Source organism: Vanessa atalanta, chromosome 30, assembly GCF_905147765.1.
Source record: "Vanessa atalanta chromosome 30, ilVanAtal1.2, whole genome shotgun sequence".
Classification (NCBI taxonomy): Eukaryota; Metazoa; Arthropoda; class Insecta; order Lepidoptera; family Nymphalidae; genus Vanessa; species Vanessa atalanta.
Window position 1 is genome coordinate 2,209,108 of NC_061900.1, and position 26,432 is coordinate 2,235,539.

General features: G+C 36.5%; 3 protein-coding genes across 4 annotated transcripts in view; 1 reads left to right on the top strand and 2 right to left on the bottom strand.

Annotated features, from left to right (window-relative positions):
• LOC125075396 overlaps window positions 1-4,767 on the bottom strand; it is a 32,249-nt gene extending 27,482 nt beyond the window's left edge. The window contains exons 1-3 of the mRNA XM_047687137.1: window positions 4,719-4,767; window positions 3,249-3,430; window positions 2,004-2,142 (exon numbers count right to left, since the gene is read on the bottom strand). Of these exons, the coding sequence (XP_047543093.1) occupies window positions 2,004-2,142; window positions 3,249-3,407 (298 nt within the window). The 5' untranslated portion in view covers window positions 3,408-3,430; window positions 4,719-4,767. The remainder of the gene's footprint in view (window positions 1-2,003; window positions 2,143-3,248; window positions 3,431-4,718) is intronic.
• A 3,062-nt stretch (window positions 4,768-7,829) lies between these two features.
• LOC125075354 (28S ribosomal protein S35, mitochondrial) lies at window positions 7,830-11,816 on the bottom strand. Its single transcript, XM_047687086.1, has 2 exons — window positions 11,531-11,816; window positions 7,830-8,667 (listed from the first exon to the last, which is right to left on the bottom strand). The coding sequence occupies exons 1-2, from the start codon at window positions 11,798-11,800 to the stop codon at window positions 7,861-7,863; spliced, it is 1,077 nt and encodes a 358-aa protein (XP_047543042.1). The 5' UTR covers window positions 11,801-11,816; the 3' UTR covers window positions 7,830-7,860.
• A 378-nt stretch (window positions 11,817-12,194) lies between these two features.
• Window positions 12,195-26,087, top strand: LOC125075352 (zinc finger protein Xfin-like). Of its 2 annotated transcripts, none has more exons than XM_047687082.1 (9): window positions 12,195-12,431; window positions 14,017-15,261; window positions 16,714-16,843; window positions 18,260-18,782; window positions 20,884-21,320; window positions 22,365-22,554; window positions 22,753-22,936; window positions 23,768-23,932; window positions 25,142-26,087. In XM_047687082.1, the coding sequence occupies exons 1-9, from the start codon at window positions 12,339-12,341 to the stop codon at window positions 25,316-25,318; spliced, it is 3,144 nt and encodes a 1,047-aa protein (XP_047543038.1). In that variant the 5' UTR covers window positions 12,195-12,338; the 3' UTR covers window positions 25,319-26,087. The 2 variants fall into 2 exon arrangements, with proteins under 2 accessions (XP_047543038.1, XP_047543040.1); XM_047687084.1 differs by having other exon boundaries at window positions 16,714-16,780.
• Window positions 26,088-26,432: the final 345 nt, after the last annotated feature.

Sequence of the window (26,432 nt, forward strand, 5' to 3'; positions counted from 1 at the left end):
TGAATCGCCATGTTGAAGTGTCTCATAGTTACTTATTTCCATCATTTCAATTACAGAGTATGTCAGTAAATAATAATTATTCTGCTTAGAAGTCAATAAAAAGTTTTACTCAACTATATATTTATACCATTTAGTGTTAGTATTTTTAACAAGTTTTGTTCTAATAGAATTAGTCTGCAAGAACCCTTTTGCAGGTAAAGGGCTTCAAATTTTTAAATTGGTATACTATATCAAAATATGTATAGAGTAAAAGATTTTTTTAATTCAACACAATCATTATTAACACGTTTTACATTTTTTTACATCAACTGCCTGTAGATTTCCCACTGCTGGGCTAAGGCCTCCCCTCCTTTTGAGCAGAAGCTATAGAGCATATTCCAACACACTGCTCCAATGCGGGTTGGTCGAATACACATGTGGCAGAATTTTGTTGAAATTAGACACATGCAGGTTTCCTCACGATGTTTTCCTTATAGGCCGAGCACGAGAGATAGCGTAGCGTGAGTGAGCCAGTGTAGCTACAGGCACGAGGGACATAACATCTCAGTTCCCAAGGTTGGTGCCGCATGTAAGAAATGATAATCATTCTTACATCGCCATTGTCTCTGGGCCGTGGTGACCACTTACCATCAGGTGGCCCATACGCTCGACCGCCACAATAACCATGGCCATAAAAACCATGCATCTGACTTCACACTTTGATGTATACCTTCAAAGACTTCCAAACAGTACATTACTTTACTGTACACCAAAAAGAGAAAATAAATAAATAAAACGCTGGTACAGCATAAATAAAAGACGCGTACAATTTTGGCGACCTTATCGCGTAGGTTAGGTTAGCTGATAAAATATGAATGCTGAATAGAGACCATTCATTTATTACGTAAGACGATATAGGGGCGGAGGGGGGAGTTTCCATAGTTCTTACGTAAGATCAAAAAAAATTAAAATTATGTATTTGAAAAAACGCGTGAAACCGCGCGATTTCTGAGGTCCGCTCGGATGCGTACCTTTAGAACCTTTGAAGTTACAAATAAGTAAGGTGATTTAGGGGGGGTGGGCGTTCTAATTTTTGTTGATAGTTCTTACGAAAGTTGAGAAATATATGCAAAGTCAAGATTTGAAAGAGCGCAGAGTACCGCGCGACTGCCGTGGTGTGCTCGGATGCGTATATGCGTGTATGCGATGCGTATAGGTAAACTTTTATTTATGGCATTGTATTTCCATGGCAACCTACCCGCGCTACCCGCACTGCGCCTGCCGGGAACTTCCCGCTTATGAACTAGACGTCAATTTAAGTAAACGACACTCGTTTTTGCTTTGATGATTTAAAATTGCTCTGTGAACTTATTTTATTGATGTATGTAAATTTAATTTGTTTTAATCACTGCCTCCTCGTTACACGCCGATTTACAAAACCAAGTAAATATTCATTTTTTCCTTTAGATTCTTACGTAATAAATACTAAACAGGGGATGGGGACCTATTCTTACTTTGTCTTATTAAGGAGAAAAGGGTCTGAAACTAGTAAATAATTACGGCCTACATGTGTATGTACGAGTAAGTATCTGTTTATGTGTGTGTCTTTTGATGAACGTGATATGTGTTTATTTAATTCAATAATCGACAATTAACAGCTTCAATACTTTTTATACTTAAGCTGATTTAACTAAGTTTCAATTTTATCTTTCAATTTATGTCCATTTTCTTTTAAAACTATATCTCCAACCAAGTATGAACTTAGTGGTTTAGAAATATGTATATATTTTCATAAGAATTATTGCCATATAGTGTGCCATGTGCCATGGTTATAAGTGGAATGGTGGCAATGATGCTAGCAGCATTTTCCCGTTGAATCGAAATCCCTATCCTCTGGACAAAAAATGAACAAGTGAAAAAGGCGAGGTGTTACACTTTTAACGAAGGTTCTTGCTCTTCTCCAAGGTCCAAGAGTTTCAACTGCAATTGAGATAATTGTAATAAACGGAATTGATTCATCTTACCTGGTTCGATGTTTTCAAATTGGACATCGATGAAGACATCGCGGCTCGCTCGGTTGTGCTCGAACGGAAACCCCAACGCCTTCATCACGAGCATATCGATTTGAGGCGAATGAAGGCAATCATAACCGAGAATTATGCGCTGAAAAGATAAACGAAAACAGCAAGATGAACACTTACTCTGAGCTAAACAATAGAATAAAGGGACTTTGTCAGGGTCAAATCTGCTATATGGCTTTTTGGGCTTCAGCCCAGAGCCCCGTGAATTCTAGGTGGTCCAAGCTAAGATAATGCGAGAGGATAATTTATAATTTCATTAAATTAAAGAGATCGTATGGTTTGCAGCCCTGCGAGTTCTGCAATTAATCAAAACCATTCAATTAATTTAATTCAAGTCTACGTTCAGATATGTCTTAGGTGGACCCCTAAGTAGTGTTAGCCCAGGGCCCCCTAAACTTACGGTCCGGCCCTGGACTTTGTTCTCAGTACCGTTTTAACGATAAAAGAACACGTGGCCCACTCCCATTCTCATGAAAGGCTTATTCACTAATTCTATGTTTTTTTCACTGACGAAGAATTTGAAGAAACTTGATCAACAAAATAGTTCTACTATTTTGTAATAACTCGCTTCGCATCTCATTCTTGAAATGAGAACCGACTTACGTTGATACGTTAAGGGTCATTCCTTAGTTCAGTGCCTTTTCCGTAATATTACTGGTTTTTTTTTTAATGATATACGTAGGCGGACGGGCAAGTGGTCACCGTCCATAGACATTGGCGATTTAAAAAATATTAATCATTCAACATCACCAAAACACCAACGAACTTAAGAGCTAAGATGTTATGTTTAATGCTTGTAGTTATACAGGATCATTCACCCTTCAAACGTAACATTTGGCGATAGAATAATTGTTAGTTGGTACTTATCAGAGCTTGCATTGCATTGCAGCTCTACCACCAAGTAAACGTATGCTTTGTCTGTCTTTAATGCTTTATAACTGATGATGCCCTCGGATTACGTCACGGCGACCAATCTCAAAAAAGACCAGCCAAAGGGTTATAATCTGTTCGACACTATTAATGTTTAAGAAATATTCTCTATGTGATTGTAACCTGTTGTGTTTGCCTTAATAAATAAATAAATAAATAAATAAGCAGGACACATACAGTATACAGTGTGTGTAAACACACCGACAAATAACGAATATATTAATATATACCTAGTCCTAAAAAATATAATAAACTCACATGAGGTTCCTCCTTGGCGTGACCCTCCATATCAATGGTACACTTCCTAATACCTCTCGGGTTTTCGAAGACCATTATGTGTAAATTCTGCTGCGGTTCTCCCAAAATCGGGTGGAATTCGAGGCAGGTTTTGAATGCGAAAGACGACAGCGTCGTCATAATTAAATTGGTTTGTTCGTTATCTATAATGTATATATATAAATAAAAAATACTATAGCCTATTCCAATGGAAGCAGGAAAAAAGATAAACAAACCTTGGATTTACGTATTTCATGCGATTCGCTAATAACTCAGCTATATTGTGCACTACTGAGAGTTTATGATTAATATATCTTTATTTATAATACAACACTATTAAACTTAACTACCTATTTCTACTTTAAATTTACTTCCAAAATTCGTAAATCCATGGCGAATATCATAGATTGACCAAGCTCTCGACCAATGATATCGCGTCAATTTGCTGTCAAATGTTGTTTATTTGACTTTTCTCCTCTTATGGTATTTCACAGGCTCTGTCTCTCTGTTGCTCTTTCACAGGTAAACCACTGAACTGAATTTGATGAAATTTAGTATAAACCAAGCTTTAACTCCAAGGAACAACATAGGCTCTTTACGCCTTTTTTATGATAATATGAACTACCACCAACTATGGACATTTGTAACACCGGAGGCTTGCAGGTGCGATGCCGACCTTTAAGAAAAGTGTAAGGTCTTTTCTTGAAGGTTGCCAAGTCGTATCGTTTTGGCACCCATTGGTTCCACGGAGTGACTGTGACCTAACACTAGAGCCTAAAAGGCTAGCGAAGACACAAGACTATTTTGATAATTAACATCCCTAACTGTGCAATTGAATGGTATGACTTTACTGTCGAAACATTGACAATCGTTGTATGAACATAAGATCTAAAGAAAAATTTGTTACATCAAGTTTAAAAGTTAGTTTCAAAGTTAGTTTATCTTTTGGCCAAGGTAGTATTAGCATCAATAGTAAAATCCTTCAATCATTTTAACTTCTCCAAAAGATATATTTAAATCTAACGTTACCGATAAATATATTAAATAGAAGCGAAGGACATTCGTTTATTTTATATGTCGCCAGCAACTCGTTTAGTTAGCCATTCAATTAACAACCTTGCCTTTTTTCCGAGCGCTATCGTCCAAGCAATGGCCTGATGGCATTCAGCCAATATATATTCATGCCCTTCATAAGTTAATTTACATCAGTACATTATATATATTAGTAAGTAGTATAAAATATTATAATTGTTTGTGACACACAATCGTAAAAAAAAGTAAAACATTTGTAACTTTGAACAGCCGATGAATTACGGACAACAGACTTGTAAGAAATACATTCCCAGCGGCCGTGTAAATATTGAAATCTTTATTTTATACCTAGTTTTCAACGAATGGCAACATATCTAACAATATATAGGCATTCTTATTTTAAACATTATGGTTACTTACCAAAATGGTCTGGATTTATGTAAAAAGGTATCGTTCCATTCGGCCAAAATACAAAGTGTTCTTTCTTGAAAATATCTTAAAAAAGAAAAATAAATCTATACTACAATTACTGATTTGAAGTTCATGATTTTATTCTATATCCATTCTATATTGTTAATTATATAGAATTATTGTTTTATAGCATAAAAATCAGCTTAATAAATCTTAACGTTTTTTTAATAATACAGATAAAAATGCCCGAGATTCCAATTTTAAAATTTTATATGGCAGAAAAGTCAAATGGTAGTCACCATAGCTCAAGCACATAGTCATTCTTTAGCAAAATGTTGGCAGGCAGCATCAGAACATGATAAAAAATGTAATAATAATTTTAAAGTAAAATGCATTACCCTGATTAGAATTAACTCCTTTGACAAAAAAACTGACAGTATAAAAATGAAATAAAAACAAAGATGTCAAATACACCGCCATTATGATAAACAAAATGGCGTTATGTTTGTGTATTGTACTTAAATATTTTTAGTGCATTTTTATTGCATTTTGCATATTAAATTTATTGGAGTATAAAAATTGTGAAATTAAAATCGAGTTTACTGTAATTTTTCTTATGAAATAAACCCGTATATAGTGAAATATTCAATTTATACCTATGTAGATATACCACGACTCATGATTAGAATTGCGAAGAACCTTTCTTCGTGTGTACGATCGAAAAATTGCGTAATGTTTTCGCCTCGTTTCGTCGGCTGATTTTATTATTAAACTCTTGTTAGTTCACGGAATCAAGATAGTTTGAATACCGTTGTAAAGACAATTTCCTTATTGTAAAAGAAAGTTATTTGTTAATTAACCGCTGCAAGTTATTTGTACGGTGTATTTATATAAGTTATATGTATCACTCTTGAAATTATTTAATAACGTTTTTTTCTTTATTGGTTAAGTTAAGAATTAAAGTAAAACAATACAGTAATGTAAAATAATGTTATAACAATGTTCCCGCTTCCAGCGTATCCAGAAGAGAGCTTAAATTTTCCGCCAATGTTTTCTTTTTTTTAATGTTGCCCACTTCAAAAATCGTAGCGACAACATTATTGATTTGGAAATCAATTCTGTACCTACTATTTAAAAACCGATGTAATGTTATAGAAACGTGTGAAGACCTCAAAAGTGTCCAAAAACTTTTCCCGCCAATCACCTGAAAACGCACAATTTACAACTCCCAAAAATTCACGAATTGAGTCAATTTTTTTTTTCAATTTCAGTTTTTGTAAAAATTTATGTTGCGAATCTACTCTTGCTTAGTGTCGTTACATTATAATTCATAAACAAAAAAAAAAAAAAAACTTGTAAAATCGTAGGCGAATTATAGACATATTTCTATTTCGCTTTACTTTGTAATATTTTTTGTATTCATTGAGATTTAGCAAAAAGTTCTTTTTTTTCGGCTCATATAGCATGTTGAATAGTACAAACTTGAATTTTCCAGTAAGTATATATTTTTAGTCATGCCTTTTATTTAAAATTGGTAGGCAGTCTATCAAATAGACATTGCTACTACCATATAGTTACACTGTAGCGGAAAGAAAAACTACCAGTGGTGCAACGGACGCGACGACGAGGCGACAGATCAATGGGGTCACTGCGCGAGAGAGGGCGAGGCGAGCCCAAGCTGCCATACATTCGCTTGGGACAACCCGTTCACGGGTGTAAAATTCTAAATTTACGTTAACTATTATGTAGTTTTTGTATTTTTATCTATCTATACATATATAAAATAAAATGTCCTGACTGATTGATTCATCATCGCTAAGCCTAAACTATTGAAGTTGGGCCATGAAATTTCTTGAGTAGAATCATTTTATAGAGTAGACGCTTACTGAGGATGGAATTTTGGTAATTCTACCCCTAAGGGGGTGAAAAGGGGGTATAAAGTTTATATATAAGTGGAAGGTCGTCATTTTTTAAGTTAGAAACATGAAACTTTATTTTTGGGTTACTGATTCAAATGAGTAGATACTATTATATTAAAGCGTTTCTAGATATTCTACCCCTGGGTAGGGAAGGGATGAAATAAACCCCAATGTGGGGTATACAAAGATGTATTAAATTAACGAATATATTTAAATTCCACGATAGCAAAGCGCGGGCAACAGAAAGTTTATAATAAAAATATTCATTAATATACTGTATTTGTATTATACAGTCAAAATCTGTTATAACGACATTGAAGGGACTACTCATATTTAGTCGTAAAAACCGATAGATAGATAATGAAGTGGTATTATTTAACATTAACACATTACACATGTAGGTCATAGGTATTAATAGGCAAAATATATTAATGTATGAAATTAAATTATATTTCGTTTATTTCAATCGAAACGTTTATTAAAATTAATATCGCTCTCTAACTATGAAATAATACGCGACTTTTCTTCGATATTAATCTGCTTTCTTTTTGCTCCCGACATGTTGACAGTTTCACAATTAACTCAACACTGTTTTTTGGTGCGTCTTGTGTACAAATGCGTGTGTTTTGTTTCTAAGAATTACAAAAGACCCTAAACCTTTAATTTGTGCCTAAACTCGACACGTGTTTACTTTTACGACTATTACGATAATAGCCATTGACCATTAATTACACTGTGCCTATTCAAATTTACAATACGGATCAGCTGGTTGTTCTACAGATATAATTTTTCGAAAACATTAGCCAAATGTGGTCGTTTAATGCGGTATGTCGTAGTAAGCAATGTCGTAAAAAGCAATATTTTTTATAAGACAGTTATATAGCATTCAGCCGGGACCTTTTATTTTGGTCATTATAACCGATATGTTGTTTTAAACGATGTTGCCATAAACGGTTTTAACTGTACCAACAATACAAGATTACGGTACAGGCTGAGTACAAAAATATAATCAATAAATTTGAGAAATTGCAGCAAAGAAAACAAACCGCATTTCGCGAGACTTTAAGGCGACTGGTAGTTTTTACGCTGCGGTTATACTGACAATCCTTTAAAAATGAAAAAAATAAATACTAAGTATACCTGATTATTACACGAATTTAATGAATTTTTACATGATTATATTAAAAAAAAAAATACAACATACAACTAATAATATTTATTTCTATTTACAATCAATTCGCAATTTTCTTCTCTGGCAACCCTAACAATTTCCTAACAGACGTATCATATTTATTCAATGCGAGTTCACTTTCACCTTCATTAAACAATTCAGATACTGCACTTTTATACTCAACGCCATTAGGAATCTTTGAAACATCGAAATTTTTAATCTGTTCATCGTTTAAATTATTATCTTCGTTGTTTGACATTAAATACCAATTAACAAGATTCTTCTTCGACGGATTCAAATCGAAATCATAATATTCCATGTCTTCTAAGCTCTTATCAGTTTCCCAATCCTCAACAGTCCACGATTCGTGGTAACATGCAGTCAGCAGATAGTTCACATAGTCCATATTCTGTTTCCTAACCGGACACCGATCAGCTGTCAACGTTACCAGATCAGTTTTCTCGTCATACTTGTCACCGACCAATCTCAGAAACTTATCCCTGGCCCTCGAGTCCAACTTCAAATTTGACAGTTTCACACGCAACGTCACGATGCGAGCCAGCGGGTTCCTGATTGTCGGACTTGCGTGGCAATAGTCTGAACTTATTATTTCCATTGGATAATTCTTCTCGATTGCTTCCTCAGAGTTTAAGAGCTTCGGCCAAGATGTGCAGAACTTCTTGAGGGCCTCGCATTGACTTTTGACGACGGGTGGCGTTAGATGAAGGAAGTTGGGTATTTTCATCAATTCCGCGTTCGCCTTCTTCCCTGGTGGCGCTTGGCCTTTCGGCACGTAGCCTTGACGAATTGGCAGTGGCACTGATGACGGATGGAAGGACCTCGGACCTGGCCATACGTTGCCCCAATTCTGTAATATTAGATAAAAAACATTTTAATTAGTGAAAAAAAGATTTCAAATTTGGACATCTATACTAATATTATGGTAACACTGTCTATCTGTCTGTTGCTGTTTCACAGACAAACCTCTGGACCGATGAAATTTGGTATGAAGCAAACTTGAACTCCAAGTAAAGACATTTATTAATGGAAATAATATTCATTATTCAATATATCATGGTATTCTACGCGTGGGTTACGCATAGATTAACGTATTTAACGAAAAGAGGATTATCAAAATCCCCTGGGATGTCCCAGTGGTAAAAACATGCATCTCTTAATTTTCGTGAGCTTAACTTGTGTTTAGAATTTCTCTCATATTCGACGGTGACGGAAAACAAAGTGAAAAAATCTGCAGGTGTTGGACGTAGAACTGTCTTTTTTGTTAAAAATAATAGCACTTGTACAATCTGATTTGATATCTCTGATGACAATTTAAAAAAAAAAAATGTTTAAGAACGCTTGCGTCCGAATAAACATTCCACAATTAGTGTGTCCATGGTTTATAGCATACCCTGGGAATGGAACGACCGCTTCCTGGCTATTAATTTTTGATATTGAAAATAATCACAATTTAACAATAAAATCCCGCTATGTTTCTTCCGCCGGTTTTTCTCAGGTCACTTTCTTTTCTGAATTTCTGGTGGTAGTGTTTAACTTGATAATCAAAAATTAAGTGTAATGCCTATACTGAATAAAGAAATTTTATTTGTTTTTTCATGTTGACCATTGTCTATTACTTATATCGCCGATGTGCCATAAATCTTTGGAACTTAATCGTGAACTTGGTGGTAGGGCTTTGCGTAATCCCGTCAAGGTACCAGCCAATCGTCATATATTCTACCGCCAAGTAGCAGGTTCGAGGCATCATTTAGTCCCCCAAGGTTGCTAGCACATTGGAAGTGTTAGTGTAGGAATTACATTCTACATTATTGTTCATACATGCGTCGACGTCCAGAGACGCGCTCCGACTAAATTAAAAACCAAATTCGGGAGCTATTTATACTACGCGAAAATCGGCAAGCGCACACGGCGCTTATCCAGCGCGCTCTATCGGACTTTCGTGTCAACACACGAAATGAACATACGAAATTGCGGCGTCGTCATTGGTCAAAAAAATCGAACATTTAATTCGTAGTTTAATTTCCAAAATATTTTCAATTGTAATGTATAACTTTTAATTGGCTGAATCATAATTTTTATCATTGTAAATTTTGTAACTTTCTATTGGTAGAAAAGTAAGCGTTTTCTTTGGACGAAAGAATTTGTAAATATCCACTGTAAATATTTCATTGGATAATATTATTCCTAGTTTTTGTATATATATCGACACATTTTTGAAATAAAATCATTCCGATCCGACCAGCAAGAAAGTGTTCTTTTACTCAAGAAATATCTACGAATAGTAACGACAAGTAAGCTTGGGACCAGTACCCCTACATTAGGAATGATTAATATTTAGTACAGCGCTAATGTCTATGAACGGTTAAGACTGCCAATTTGCCGTTCGCCTACTAAACTTATATGGTATGGATGAAACTCTAACAATTATTTATACATGTATGTACAATAATGATTTGTGAAATGGTGCCCTAATCGATTTCCTCCAGTGATAATTTTTTTTATATATATTATAGGTTGGTGGACGAGCATATGGGCCACCTGATGGTAAATGGTCACCACCGCCCATAGACAATGGCTCTCTAAGAAATATTAACCATTCCTTACATGCCGAATAATTGTATTTACTATACAATTATTCGTAGTTCTATTTGTAACTTCTATCTGATATTTTAACGAAACATACTAAGCTAAACTAAGCATCTATATGAGAATCATTTTAATTTTCCGAACCAAAAGTTAGAGCCCGAAACCACAGGATCTGAGGCCTTATAAGCTAGCCACTAGACTAACGAACTACTAAAAAATATATACTATAAACCTGAGAAGTACTGGCAAACGAAACACAGCAGGATTACATTTCTTATAAACAATTCTCGTTTAGAATTAGATCGTCAGTTCCAGGGAGTACCAACATACAAAAAAACTAATATCACCTCTTTATAATATTATTAATAGATCTAGAAAGTTCTATTATTTGCTATTTTTATTAATAATATGTCTCTTACACTAAGAAAACATTAGGAATCGATTCTCTTTGGCCTCCTGGTCTTTCAGAAGTAGGCAGGATTGCACTTTTTTGCATTGAAATGCGTCTAAAATGTCTCCTGCCATATCTGGTTGCTGTCCCATTAAATTATAAACAGTTACCAAATAAAGAGTATAATATCTTTAATCTTTTCTTTAAAAATGGCCACAGTATTTATTTTTTACTTGGTAGTAGGGCTTTGTGCATGCCTATCTGAGTAGGTCCACCAGTCACTACCACCGAGTGATTACTATCACCCAAAGACATTGACTCTGTACCACCATCCTTTGGAACTAAGATTATATGTCTCTTGTGCTTGTAGTTATACCAGCTTGCTCACACTTCAACCCAGAACACAACAATATAAAGTACAGCTGTGTTCCAGTTTTTTTAATGAATTATTATAGTTAGATATATTTAATGATAGTAATATTTTAAAACATAATCAGCAATCTTTACCCACTGGTGGATATAAGCATCTTGTTTATAGTTTTGTTTAATTTATCAACAGAGAACTGATTGAATTACATTGCTGTGCTGTAACTAAGACCACATATTAAAAGAGCGAGTGATAGACAGATATAAATACTTAACTAAAGTATATAGTTTCGACAAAAAGTTGAAATCATGTGAACACATACAATAAATTCATGAGAGCGCTGATAGATCTTATATGTTTACTCACTTGGTCTGTCGGCATTTTCTCCGATCTATCTGGCTGTATATCTGCTCTACGGTTTACTCTTTTCTGTAATTTACCCTTTTTATGTAAAATATCAAGAACACGAAATTCTTCTTCGTCCTCGCCCTGTTTTACAGTTTCCGCGGTTGTTGAATTGAAACGCCATAATATCTGAGCGTTGTAAGCCACACCGGGTTTATAATTCCTTATAAATAAACTCATATTTATTAATTTATTTAAAATTACAGACTTATGACACAATATTAAATACATCCATTTGTTATTTTGTAGGTTATATATATTTAGAAATTTTCTAAATGTCAAAACTCAAAGTAAAGAAATTTTATTATATAACACACAATATCATAATTAAATTATTTATTTATTTTTAATTATATATATTTTATTATGAAATCATGTATTTTTTAGTTATATTTATTTCAATTGACTAACAAAAAAAATAGTTAAATAATAATCATTTAACAAAAGTTTTCGAACGAATCTAACATTCTCACGAACTACCCGACTCGCGTGAAGAATGAAGATTAAACCGACAAAATTGTAATGGTATCAGTGTTGATATCACATGTTCTATTTTGTTCGTTAAAATGAACTAACAAACAACATTAAGGGAATTATTTACGAAACAACTGCTACAACTAAATTGGTAGCATTATACTTGACAAAGTTGATAGCTCGTGGAGTAGATTTTAAGTTTTAATTGTTTCCTTCTGTTAAACAAACTTTAAAACGTATGTGGCGATTATATTTTGATGTTAATTTAACTATTATGAAATAGCAAAACGGAAAAATGGAGGAGAGAAGTAAAAAAAGATGTAGAAAATCAAAACTAGTGCCGCGGGAATATTTGGACTCAGACGATGAAAATATCGCCCAAATGCAGGTAGGCCACCATTTTGTCAGTTTTATTACGAAATATGCAGTGAATATAAATAATATTAATTACACTTTTAAAATAAGACTACAATTATAAGGAATCGTATTAAAATGTTTACTATATGAGGCAAACTTTAATGTTTTTATAATTTTATTTTACTTAATGCGGGTAGACTCGAATTACTGATAACCAAAAATGAAAACAAATTAAAATAAACAACATTATTATTGTTTATACTAACATATCTACGATATGTTTACTAAATAAATGATTTTTAAATAACTTGATAAATATTTATCAATATGGATGCTTGAATATTTTACATATTTGCAATTATTAGTAATAATTAAAAAAAATTGACCACACAACTTTATAATTGATAAATATACAATAAACATATATAGAACAGGTTATATACTGTATCATAAAACATAAATCTATTTATTCTCTTAATTTAAGCTTCAGATAAAATAAAAATCTTCAGTTTTACAAAAAAAAAAAAATCAGTGTGTATTCGGTAATATGCACAAGGGTGGTGCACAATTTATTACTTGTGCTATCGACTGCACAGTCTGTAACTCATGAAAAAATGCTTAACAACCCCAAGAAGTAATCTAACAGCCTTTTGCTAAATAAAATATAAGTATAAACTTATGTTTCACTGCTAGTAATACATTCAGTGTAATCATAGATGATATGTTGGGAATATTACATTTTCTAGATTATTTCTGTCTAGCAAGTGTTAAAAGTGATAGGTGCCCTGCCTATTCCTAGCACAAGCTTTAAGCTTAATTAGGGGGTGAATTATTAATTTATTAATTCTCTAATAAAATAGGGCAATTTTGTCTAATATTGAATAATGTTCTCAATTATAATTATGTGTCAAAGAACACCTATTTAGTAAACACTTGAATAAATATTATTTTGGACTTGTTTACAAGTTGTAGGTGACGAGGGTCATTACAAAATATTACTAACCTTTAACATCATTTGGTTAATACCATGTTTCCATCAACTGTTTATATAAATAAATGCTTAGGATAAATAGATGTTAGATTATATCACATTCTCGAAATATTTTTCTGTTTATTTACAATTAACAATTAGGTAGGGTAAAGAATCTTCCAGGTAAACTCTATAATATCTAAGTATTAAATCGAACTTTCCAAGTAATAAGGCTCTCCATACTTTGCTCTTCTTCGATTCTTCGATTCGAAACAAACTGTCTTTTTTTTTATGGCATGGTTGTCTGATGAGCATATGAGCCACCTGATGGTAAGTGGTCACCACCGCCCATAGACAAAGGCGCTGTAAGAAATATTAACCATTGCTTACATCACCTATGCGCCACCAACCTTGGGAGCTATGATGTTATGTCCCTTGTGCCTGTGATTACACTGGCTCACTCACCCTTCTAACTGGAACACAACAATACAGAGTACTGTTATTTGGCGGTAGAATATCTGATGAGAGGGTAGTAACTACCCAGACGGGCTTGCACAATGCCCCAACCCCAAGTAAGTCTGGAGCAAGGATGGCTCTATATCTCACTTTACTGTTCTCATAAAATCTTTCCTTTCTCTAATTACAGAATGAAATCGAGGAGACAATAGCCAAAATTGACGCCCAATCAATACTAAGGAAACTAGAACCAAATTATTTTTCATCGAAGCCACTGGAATTTTCCGTTAAAGTGGAAGTAGAAGAATTTGACGAACCAATAGTAGAAGATAATCAATTATCAGATGATTTAAATATAAAAATTCATTCAATTAGAAGCTTAAGCGACACTACAAGTACGACAAATCGTAACTGTGAGTACAGATTAAACGAAGAAGTCATAAGAGATGTATTCGATGTAATAAGCAAGAAAACTACAAGTATTGTCGATAAAATGATTGAAATATACATGAGGAATGATTTCGGCAGACGGCAAGCTCATATAGACGAAAGTAACATAGACAAAAAGTTACAATTGAATCTGAAGAAGTGGAAAATATGGTACGAAGCGGCACCACGTTTTAGAGATGCCCCTGGTATGTACATCTGTTATGTCTGCGGGATTGGTTGGTGGCACTTATCAGACTTCAGAGAACACGTGAAGAAGCATGACAGTCTAAATTATGGTGTAGAATTCTCTTTCCAAGAGTTCAAGATAATAGCGTACAATAAACCCGTTAAACCTAGAAACGTACCGATTGAATCCGATTGTTGGAAGTGTGGTAAAGATGTATCAGCTCATCAGGGAGTTGACTACAAATGTATTGGGTGCCAATTGAAAGTACATTCGTGTAAAATGTTGAGCTTACACGAAAGCGAGTGTAAGAAATACAAATTCCTGCTCAACAACACTGGTGTTGATACGTCCAAGATGTACCGCTGTCCGTTATGTTCGTTCAAACATTGGGTTAAAGAACAAGTTCGTAAACACCTTAAATCCCAGCACAGTGTAAGATCAGACTTGCCTATATATTGGACGAAAAAAACATGTCAGAAATGCAATGTAAGCTACAACGACCACAGAGTCCACGAATGCAACCAAAGGCCTATGATTTATAGTTGTCAGTTTTGTGGAAAGAATTTTCAGAGTAAATGGGTTCTTAATTTGCACTTGTTGAACTCAAAGGATAATGTACTGTGCAGGATATGTGGAAAAAGACTGCGGAGAGGGTGCATGGAGGCAGAACACTTATTAGTACATTCCCGTAATTATAAAATGGTGTTTAAATGTAACTTCTGTGAGGAGTCATTATATTACACTGACTATTCCTCGTTGACCACTCACAAGAATAGATTTCACAGCGATGTTGATGAGGAGAAACCTTTCTTTGAGAAGGTAAGGTGTTTTAGTTCAAATAGATTCCAAGCGAGATTATATCTTGAATTGACGTGACGTCATTGGTCGCGATTTAGTAATCTGTGTTTTTTTCTATGGTATATACTGATATATATATGGCCATGACACTATGTGGTCACCATCGATCATAGACAGTGGGGGTGTGAGATATATCAACCATTCTTCACATTTAGAACATTTTTTTTTTTTTATTCTACTTTTATACATTTTTTGGCGTTTAATATTTTTACTGAACATCAGTAGATCTTCGCTGAACTTCAAGCTTATCGTCTTCTTGGAAGACGTGGCCCACACCGACATTTTTCATTTTTAAATAATGTGTACATAATCCGTAATAAGTAATTCTTTTAATCCTATTTACTGCAATCCAGCGGGCCCTGCTCTCGATCAGAGAGAGTACAGCCTCGGCGACTCTGATGTCGCGTTTATGTATACGTGTCTTGAGGCTGTGCTCTGCGCTTTGGATGTAACTTCACACGGAACTACTAAGCCGATTGCAATGAAGTTTAACAAAGAAGTAGTCTCGGATTGGGATAATGACATAAAAGTATAGGGATACTTGCTAAAAATACAGCTCATTCTTTTTGGGTTGATTTGTGGTTTTACCACGCTGCTCCTATGTGGGTTGGTGGATTTATTTCATTGTTCAAGTCCGGCTGGTTAAGTAACATCCAGTCATCATATATTCTAATGCTGAACAGCAATACCTCTTGTTGTGTGAAGGGTCAGTGAGCTAGTGTGTGAAATCTTAGTTTTCAAGGTTGGTGGCGCATTGGTAATGTCTATGGGCGGTGATGACCACGTACCGTCACCTGGTTCATTTGCATGTTTTATAAACGAAAAAAAAAGTCAGGTGTCCGGTTGGAACGAAGTTTTCTTTTATATTATGTGTACAGACACAATGAAATAATAACAATCTTATTACAAAAACCCGTATGAATTAAAACAATAACAAAAAATAACTTGACAATGAAAGAAGCAGAGACAATCTGAAAGGGAGGGAAGGTCTCCTGGAGGTAGGGGAGGCTATTTTCCTTACGTGACGATTTCTGTCAGTGGACTCTGCTGTAAGCCGCGTAAAGCAGCTTCGCAGTCTAATATATAGCCTATTCCAATAGAAGTAGGAAAAAAGATAAACAAACCATAGATTTACGTTTTTCATGTGATTTGCTAATAACTCAGCTACATTGTGCACTACTAAGAGTTTTTGATTAATATATATTTATTTATAATACAACACTGTTACACTTAACTACTTATCTCCACTTTCGTGGATCCTCAAAACGCCATTTTATCGCAAATCCATAGTGAATACCATAGACTAAACAAGCTCTCGACAAATGATATCGCTTCAATTTCCTGTCGATTTTTTTTTTTATTTGATTTTTTTCCTGTTGTGGTTGGAAAATTGTATATATGTTTAATTTTCAGGTTATCGTGCCAAAAAAAGTATTGAACAGACAAGAAATCATTGACCTCACCGAAGCGACGGAACCAGGTAATTTGCAGCCTCCACTGCCAAGCTTTGATAGCGCTTGCCAAGGTCTTATAGGTTACCTAGGTACGTCATAAGTACAGTTCATTTACAGTCGTTTTGTGCAAGGGGTTAGGCAATGGTCTCGCGGGGATTCCATGTGAAATCTGAAAATGGCGTCGTTTTTTATATTAATGCATTTATTATTTGTTGAAATTTTGGAACAAAATTACCAACCAACTTCCTCTTTTTGAAAATTTGGGTTACAACCCTTAAATTAAATATTAGTTTTCTTCGATACTAGATAGATAGATTAAATAATTCTTTCGTAATTTTTTAAGCAACCAAATGGCATAAAAAAATGTCGCCGACCCTTTAGGGACTTTAGTAGTAGTTTAGTATGGAGAAGTTGCCAAGGGAGTAGTCTACTATGACAATGTTCAAACTCTCCTCCCTGACTTTTATATATATCAGGAAGGCACATACTTTAAAAATTAGATTTTGTACAATTACGATTGAAATGAACTGTAGTTTTTATTGTTTTTTTTTTTTATTTTGTTTCCTATTTGTAATCTGTTCCAAATGTTTTTAATTTGGTGGTAGGGTAGACAAGTACGTCTATGTAGGTACCACTCACTTATCACATATTCAGTTACAGGTTGGTCAGAAAAACATTAGTATCAAGTTACTTTTAAAAAGATGCTCTACTGTTATAGTTTCAGTAAATGAGATACAAAGATAATTTCAAGTCCATGTTTTTGTTTTGCTAACGGTACAGTTTTTCTTATAAGTATTTTTGGAATACTTAGCATACAAGAATTAATGATGAGATTGATGTTTTTGTTAAACGTCATATTTTAATCTGTAAATCGAATTTAGAAAATGGCAACCCAGTTAGTATCAGCTTAGTAGCATTTGGAACGGATCGTTTCCTAAATCCTCAACCTTATCAATATCATATTAAAATTTATGTAACAAACATTTTCTTTGCGGACTAACTTCCTATCCTACTAATGTGTCTGTCGTAATATTATTTAAACAATTAAATAATCTTATTCTCTATAACATCACAAGTTTTAACATGATTCATGTATTCAAACCCCCATTTTTCTATTTTTTTTTTCTCATATTGAGCCCAAACAATTTGGTTCGCTACAATCCACCTTCATTTAAATGGTTATCATTACATTTTTTACATTAAAAGCCTGTAAATTTCCCACTGCTAAGCTAAGCCTTCCTCTCCCTTTGAGGAGAAGGCTTGGAGCATATTCCTTCCCGCTGCTCGAATGCGAGTTGGTGGAATACACATGTGGCAGAATTTCGTTGAAATTAGACACGAGCAGGTTTCCTCACGATGTTTTCCTTCACCGCCGAGCTCGAGATGAATTATAAACACAAATTAAGATGCAAGCGCTCGTGCTATAGAAATTACAATAGTCTTCAAAAATCAATTTCCCAATTATTAGTGTAAAACTAAAAAAAACAACGTTTAATTAATTTCAGATACAATGACAGACAGACCAGTTAATATAGATGAAAATCATGATAATGAAGCTCAGAACGATTATGTCGACGACGAATTTGGTATCAAAGTTACAGTCATAGACAAATCAACGGTACAAAGAATTATTAACGAAACTCAAAGGGAAACAAGTGAAGGGAACATCGATACCGCAGAAACAGCTGTCGTTACACAACGAACACTGAAAAACATAGTCGCTGTAACGAAAAATCTTCCACAGAAAACCTATACGAACAAGAAGAAAATCAATAGAGACAGTGTTGCCACATCAAATATGAACGAAGAAATTCAAATAAAGAACGAAATTCTAGATGAATTTGAAGTTCCGGATGCTATGAATGTCGTTAAACAGGAGATTGATAACGATTCGGCTGGCAATGAATTGGTTGATTTTGAAACGATCGTCAAGACCGAGGTTGACGATGTTGTGATGAAATCTGAAGAGATCTGTGATATTAATGAGCATTCTGTTACTTATGAAGAGGTACCACCTAGGCGAACTAGGTGAGTATATATATTTATTGTTAGTAGGGAAGTTTGAAAGTGGCAACGGTAACCGAGATGGGCCGTTATGCGGAGGAATGAGGACCATGTTGTGGGAAAGATTTTGAGAGTGGATGTGGATGGATATAGAGGTAGGAGACGACCCAAGAAAAGATGGATGGATTGTGTGAAAGACGATATGGTTAGAAAGAATGTTACTTGTGAGATGACGTCCGATAGAGAAGTATGGAAAAAGACATGCTGCGCCGATCCCAAGTAAAATTGGGATATGGGCAGGAGGATGATGATGATGTTAATGAGGGGGGAAATAGGTCGATTGGTGACGTCACCAGCACCTGAAGACATTGGCCCTAAAAATAGTCACTTTAACCTTGAGAATTATGGTGCTATTGTTATATTTTTTTGATGGTATAGGTTGGCAAATGGGCTACCTGTTGGTAAGTGGTCACTACCGCCATAGACAATGGCGCTGTAAGAAATATCAACTATTCCATACATCGCCAATGCGTAACCAACCTTGGGAACTAAGATGTTACGTCTCTTGCGCCTGTATTTACTACACACCCTTCAAACGGGAACAAAACAATAAATATTTGGCGTATATCTGATGAGTGGGTGGTGCGTAGACTTAATCACATGTGTGGTATTGATTTAAAATTCAGTTTGTGTTATTTGATAGATTGCCATTTCATAGATTCAAGTCATTTGTAAAAAAATACTTCGGTAAAGAAGGCGTATTATTCGATACAAGATTATATTCATGATAAAAAAGCGTGGAGTTAATGCTTGTTGACTTCCAGGCAGGAGACATGACATACATATATAATTGTATTTAACTAACATGACTGTATTTTTAGATGTTGAAAAAGAGTAACTACTGAGTTTCTTGCCGGTTCTTCTCGGTAGGATCTACATTCCGGTGGTAGCTTTACTTTAAATAGAACGTAAGGGCCTACTCGAATAAAGTATATTTTGATTTGATTTGATTTGACCTATCGTTATAAGATAAAGGTAATTAAAACATCAAAACGAATCTCAAATTTGATAAAAAATCATGCAAATGTGTGAAGAGTCGGTTTAAATGTAAAGCCACTACCGGTCCGGAAAGTAGATTCTACCGAGAGCCGGCGAGAAAATAAGTAGTTAGTCATTTCCAGCATTTCAATCATTGTTTGTCAGGTTGATTTAAATGTAAAGCCACTACCGGTCCGGAAAGTAGATTCTACCGAGAGCCGGCGAGAAAATAAGTAGTTAGTCATTTCCAGCATTTCAATCATTGTTTGTCAGGTTGATTTAAATGTAAAGCCACTACCGGTCCGGAAAGTAGATTCTACCGAGAGCCGGCAATTCGGTTTATTTTTTGTCATGAGCTTAAAATTTTTTAATAGGTTAAATTAAAAATAATTGCGTTCTATTATGTCTTTAGATTAGACTTTTATGTGTGTGCGTGTGCCTGTGTCACGGCTGGTGCATGTCGTCTATTAAATCAGCGTGTAAGCCTCGTGGTTTAATTGACGGATCTTTATCCTTTAAATACATAACACATTTAAAAAAGAAAAAAAAAATCTTATTTTTGTTGCCACTACTGTAACACAAATTTAAACATTCACGAATCATAAATTTGTATTAAAGTAAACTTTGTACAATAAGGTAAGGTGTGAAGTTGTCTATTGCGAGCGACTTGACAGTTAACGGTTTAGCGAGCGACTTCAGCGTAGTTATGACGTCACCCTGTGCGCACCGGCACAGAAATACCCTCTCTTAAGAGCCGAGATGGCCCAGTGGTTAGAACGCGTACACGTTAACCGATGATTTCGGGTCCAAACCCAAGCAGGCACCACTGTATTTTCATGTGCTTAATTTGTGTTTATAATTCATCTCGTGCTCGGTGGTGAAGGAAAACATCGTGAGGAAACCTGCATGTGTCTAATTTCAACGAAATTTTGCCACATGTGTATTCCAACAACTCGCATTGGAGCAGTGTGATGGAATATGCTCCATACCTTCTCCTCAAAGGGTGAGGAGTAATATTTTAATAACGCTTTAGTAGAACTTAAATACCACTACAATATAAAATTAACGAAAACGAATTAAATTCCAGAGGCAAATACAAGAAAAGAAAAAAGGCTCTCGTGAGACTGACAGAAGTAAAATATCCGAAAAACGTGTCGGACAGATACACGTGCACCAAGTGCAACACGACGTCGCAGACGCTGATGAAGTACCTGCAGCACTTCAAGAGTCACAACTACGAGGACTCGGCCTGCCCGAAGTGCTTCAAGCAGTTCCCCCTCGGACAGGCTCTCCTCCGTCACGTGAATGTCCATATCAAGAACAACTACGTCATGATACACGCGATACGCGACAGCAAAGCGGAAACCGACTGCAATTACCAGTGTAGAAAGTGTAAAATGACGATGGGGGTGGGCGACTTCTTCCAGCACTGGGAGACCCACTTGGAAATCCACGATATCGCTAACCAGGATAACGTCTACTACGTTGATATGGACGAGAAGCCTCTGTTGAAGAATATGCTAGGTGAGTTTTATGGCGTTTTATTTACTTTGAATTTGCATTTTATTTATATTTACTGGGTAGGCATTTGAATCCACTCCACCTGATGATGGTAAGTGATAGAGGAGTCCCAATGCGAAGTCGGCCAGTACAGTCAGTAAAAATGAACTGCACTAGTCGCGCTCTTCACGGCTTGTTTATGGGAACTCAGGTTATTAGAGGAGGAACACGTGTGCTGTGACCTTTACACCGTACGTCGCTGCAACCGATCCAAGGGTATCCATTAAGTACTTGGCGGAGTCATCCCAATGGTGCGAGCAATATTCAACGTAAGACCGCACCTGCAACTGGAGCAGTTGTTGTTCCCAATTTTCGTGAGGCTGTTTTGATAAAAGCCTCGATATAATCCCTCGGGTTGAGGTCGCAGCGAACGTCAATACCCAGCACGGTAATTTTGCTTTGTATCACCACCGTAATGCCACAGAGAGATGAGAGAGGAGAAAACGGTGACTTTTTCACTGCGGAAGCATACCTGCGTATTCTTGGCATTAAACTCGACAAGATTATCAGAGTCCCATTTTGGAATGAGTTGTGTAAAGTGAAGTGCGATCGAGTTCAACAAAACAAGATCGCTCTTCAGATTCTGCTCGCCCGGCTCGGTCAGTTTTGGTCGAAACCTGTACTGGCGATCATTGATAAGGCTGTGATCTACTAGGTGGTATGGATCAATCGGTTGTTTTAAGATCCGTTCCGTCACTGATACATAGTACTGATAGGTATTGGCCGATAATTTGCCGGGTCAGACCGATCTCCTCTTTTGGCTGTACATTAGCTTTCTACACATCCTGTAGAAAGAGACAGCTAGAACACTCACTGGCCCACTTACCCGCCTATGAGATTTCAATTTACAATATAATAATTGTAGTCTAATTGTCTCTTTGGGTACGTGACGAAGAGTTTTGTAGGAGAGGGAGGGGGGCGGTATGTGAGATCACACTCTCGGGGGCATACAGTGCACCGCACCTGTCGTGGATGTTCCACCTAAGACTGCCGCGTGTCTCGTTGCAGCGGCGCTGCAGTCGGCGGACGCGGGCGGCCCGCAGCGCACGTGCGCCGTGTGCGCCAAGCGCTTCGAGCGCCGCAACGACTGCAAGCGGCACTACATCGAGCACCTGCTGGGGGACGCGCTCGCCGAGCGCGCGCGCCGCGGCTGCCTCGCGTGCCAGCTGTGCGGGCGCGGCTTCCAGCGGGGGGACGCGTGAGTGCCGCTCCTCGCGCGAGCTTTGAGCCCCATCGGAGGGGTGAACTTGATTCCTGAAAATGGGATTTCGTATCAAATCTAAAATAACATCTGAATTTAGGATGAAAAGTTGTTACTACTTTAATTGTGATCTTCGACGAAACATAAGACTTGGCTATTTTATTTTTAAACGAAAGGCAACATGTATTGCTTCAGATACAAGCGCCACATGCGCGACCACGCCTGCCTGCCGGTGTACAAGTGTGAAATTTGCGACAAAGCCTTCAGCGACTCGAGCAACTTCTGCAAACATAAGAAGGTGCACAACATGTCTGTGGTCGTTTGCGACATCTGCAAGAAGAAGTTCACCAACAAGAAGTTTCTCATTAAACATATTAAGGTGAGCTTACTCGACCACGACTTACACGACCGGCTTACACCGGTTGATGAGGGAAGGACAAATGTATACGACTGATCGTCATTATAGTCCGTTGGGTAGTTTAAAAGATCTAAGCGTATAGACGGGGAGCGACTTTGTTTTATACTATGTAGAGATGTATTTGTGGGGATAGGGGTTGAAGAAGGCACGTAATTATTTATTTTACTTTAATAACAGAGAATGTTACACTTGAATCTGTCGTAACACCGTTCCCCACACCTCCTTCTCGCTTTACATTACATTTACATTAGCAGCCTGTAAATTTCCCACTGCTGGGCTACGGCCTCCTCCCTGTTTGAGGAGAAGGTTTGGACCATATTCCACCACGCTGCTCCAGTGCTCAAACTCAACTCGAAACTCAAATTCCTTTATTCAATATAGAAGTATTACATTTTCTTATTGATGGTCAAATTAAACACTACCACCGGTTCGGAAAAAGGAACACCCTGACCTGAGAAAAACCGGTGAAAGAAATTCAGCTGGTTGGTGGAATACACATGTGGCAGAATTTCGTTGAATAGTGGATTACACGTGTAGGTTTCACCGCCGAGCACGAGATGAATTATATACACAAATTAAGCACATGAAAATTCAGTGGTGCCAGCCTGGGTTTGATCCCGAAATCATCTGTTAACATGTACGCGTTCGTAACCACTGGGCCATCTCGGCTCAACGGCCTTCTCTCTCACCCTTAAATAATTCCCTCTAATGCGGTCTCTGTCATACGCTATTATACACTCACAGCTAACATTACCACGTACACGGTTAAATAATAATATCTTATGATTTCAGATGCATCAAGTTGTCAAACCGATCAGCTGCAACACCTGCAACAAACTGTTCTACACTCAGTCGAGTTACAATAAGCACTTGAAGAGAAATCGTTCCCGGTTCAAGTGTACCACGTGCTCGTTATACTACAGCTCGCTGAAGGAGAAGTGGGAGCACATGTGGCAGGTGATGAAATGTGTGACCTATACAAACCTTGCAGTCAGGGTGTGGGTTGCGGGGCTATCCTCCTTACCCAAGCAATCCCTCGCTAACCTCAGCTACAATGTCAATTGTATTGACCCATTAAGTCGTGGTCGCCGCTAGATGGCGCTGCACGTCAACTCTATACCCTTCAACCGATGTCTAGGTAATTAGTATTATATATAAGGAAGGGAACGTGGCGGAATGTGGGCGACCTTCGTCCATCGTATATTTTTCGGAAACTCGGTGAAGTCGGACGTAGATGGGCTCTACGTGTCCGTCCATTCACAACCCTTGGCAACCGTCAGCTGCCAACCACCCCAGTGTTGCCCACCATCGTATCCGAATACGCCCAAATCGACTAGGATTTGACGTTCCGCTTTCCATTCTCAGACATATAACAATGGTGACTCGATTGTCTTATAGTAAGATCTCGAGGTTCAAACCCCAAGTCGGGTAGGAAGCTGGTGAAACCATCGATCGTGCGCCTGAACTCTTCCCGAACTTGGCGGCTATGCTGTTCCATCCGATTGTGAGAGTGAGGAAGACAGAACACCTCTGTTTGTGCACACTAGTGCACTGTAAAAAGTCCTGCGTAGTCGGCTGGTCTTCCTTTAAACTATTATCGTACAAGTAGTCGAAGTACAGTAAACCATTGTACTTCATAAAATTGAAAGATTTATAATTTTAAATTAAAATAGATTTTTGGTCACTTCCAAATTCGTCAATATCTGTAAAATCAAATCAGTCAATTTTATTCAAGTAAACTTCACAATGAAGCGTTTTTGAATCGTCGATATTAAAATACTACCACCGTTTCGGAAAGCAGCCTCCAGCGAGAAGAAACGGCAAGAAACTCGCATTGTTGCTCTTTTCAAATAAACAGATTTACAATTAATTTAGTCTTAATAAAGTTTTTAAATTTTAATGATGTCGAAATAAAACTGGAACTTGAATTGGTGGTAGTAGAGTATATTATACGCTCTACCACCAAACAGCAATACTTGTATTGTTGTGTCGTAACTCCCAGATTAAAATTACGCATTGGCGATTCAGGGCTTGGTAAATATATCTCACGGCGACTATATCTAGGATCGTTGGTGACCACCTACTATCACGTGGCCCATTTAATAGGTCCATATATTATATTAAAAGTATGTTTAAAAAATAATTGAAAAAAAAATCCGTTCACAGGTTCACAACGAAAGAAAGTACGAAGCGGACTGTCCGCTGTGCAAGAAGCCGTTCCGGAAGTACTCGGACGTGAAACAACACCTCCGGGAGCAGCACGAGGAGAAATATTACTACTATAGATCTCGATTAAACACCGGCGTTAAATCGGGACGACTCAAGGATTTACAGTACTTATAAGCAATCTGAATAACAGTAACTCAAATCACGCTGCAATTCTGTCTATAGTCCATCTCGTTGCTGAGGAATTTCGCGAGGAAACCCGCACGTCGGGTCTGATGCCTGTGTATATCGGCGCTAGCTAATAGTCAGTTCAAGGTCAAAGTTTGGTCATCTTTGATCCAGCCACTGGAAACGATTGTACACACAGACAATATATACACACGAATAATTCGTCGAAACTTCGAAAATTTTATGTAAATAATATTTTTACAATTATTTACATTGAGAATATGAATTTATACAAATGAAAATTAATTCTTTACGAATTGTGATTTGAATAATGAATTTCTTGGAGGGATAAGTAACCGAGTTCTATCAGTGGAGGGGATAAGGGGGGGTGTTATTTTTAGTGTACGTATTACTTGCTCTCAGTCACGGGTACATAAGGTATAAGAGTCTATGTACTTGAATAGTCGAAATTCTCGGCTTTTCTCAACAGTAATACGCATGTAAACATATATACATATAAACCTTCCTCTTGAAACGCTGTGTTTATTGATGGAAACCGCTTTAAAATCTAAACGTATAGACGGGAAGCGACTTTGTTTTATACTACGTTGAGATGTATGTTAGTATATCAATTCCACCGTAGCTTTTTAATGCCTGAACATTTTTCGACGTATGGGCTATCGTTGGATCATAGCGAGAGTTTTGCGTATTATTTGCTACGTCGATCTCTGGCAAGTGATGTTAGTTTGTTAACTACAAAGGTTACGAATATTGAACTTCCAATGTCGGTAATTTAGAATCGTGTTCGTTAGGGTTGGGGGGCGGACTCGTTGTAGGTCCTGGTATATATTTTACGCTTAACTAATGTGAGAATTGTGAATATGAATTGTACATATATATATAAATGTTTTGTTATTTTTTAATCTATCGTCAAAATAAATCGCGATTTTTGTTTTAAAATTACATATTTTCGTTATCCAGTCGTGGAAAAATTATGGCTTAAATGAATATCTAAACACGAATCTTGGATTATTTGTATATCTATAGAGAGAGAGAGAGTATAGCCCCAGAGTCGGATTTAAAGTTCTGGATGTGCCATAATAATTATATTATGAGTCCATTT

Excerpts from the sequence above, each read along its gene's own strand:
- LOC125075352 (XM_047687082.1), top strand. The coding sequence starts at position 12,339 with ATGGAGGAGAGAAGTAAAAAAAGATGTAGAAAATCAAAACTAGTGCCG. Across the intron at positions 22,555-22,752 it reads GGCTTCCAGCGGGGGGACGC|ATACAAGCGCCACATGCGCG; the intron begins GTGAGTGCCGCT and ends GTATTGCTTCAG. Across the intron at positions 23,933-25,141 it reads AGTGGGAGCACATGTGGCAG|GTTCACAACGAAAGAAAGTA; the intron begins GTGATGAAATGT and ends ATCCGTTCACAG.
- LOC125075354 (XM_047687086.1), bottom strand. The coding sequence starts at position 11,800 with ATGTATTTAATATTGTGTCATAAGTCTGTAATTTTAAATAAATTAATA. Across the intron at positions 8,668-11,530 it reads AGAAAATGCCGACAGACCAA|AATTGGGGCAACGTATGGCC; the intron begins GTGAGTAAACAT and ends CTAATATTACAG.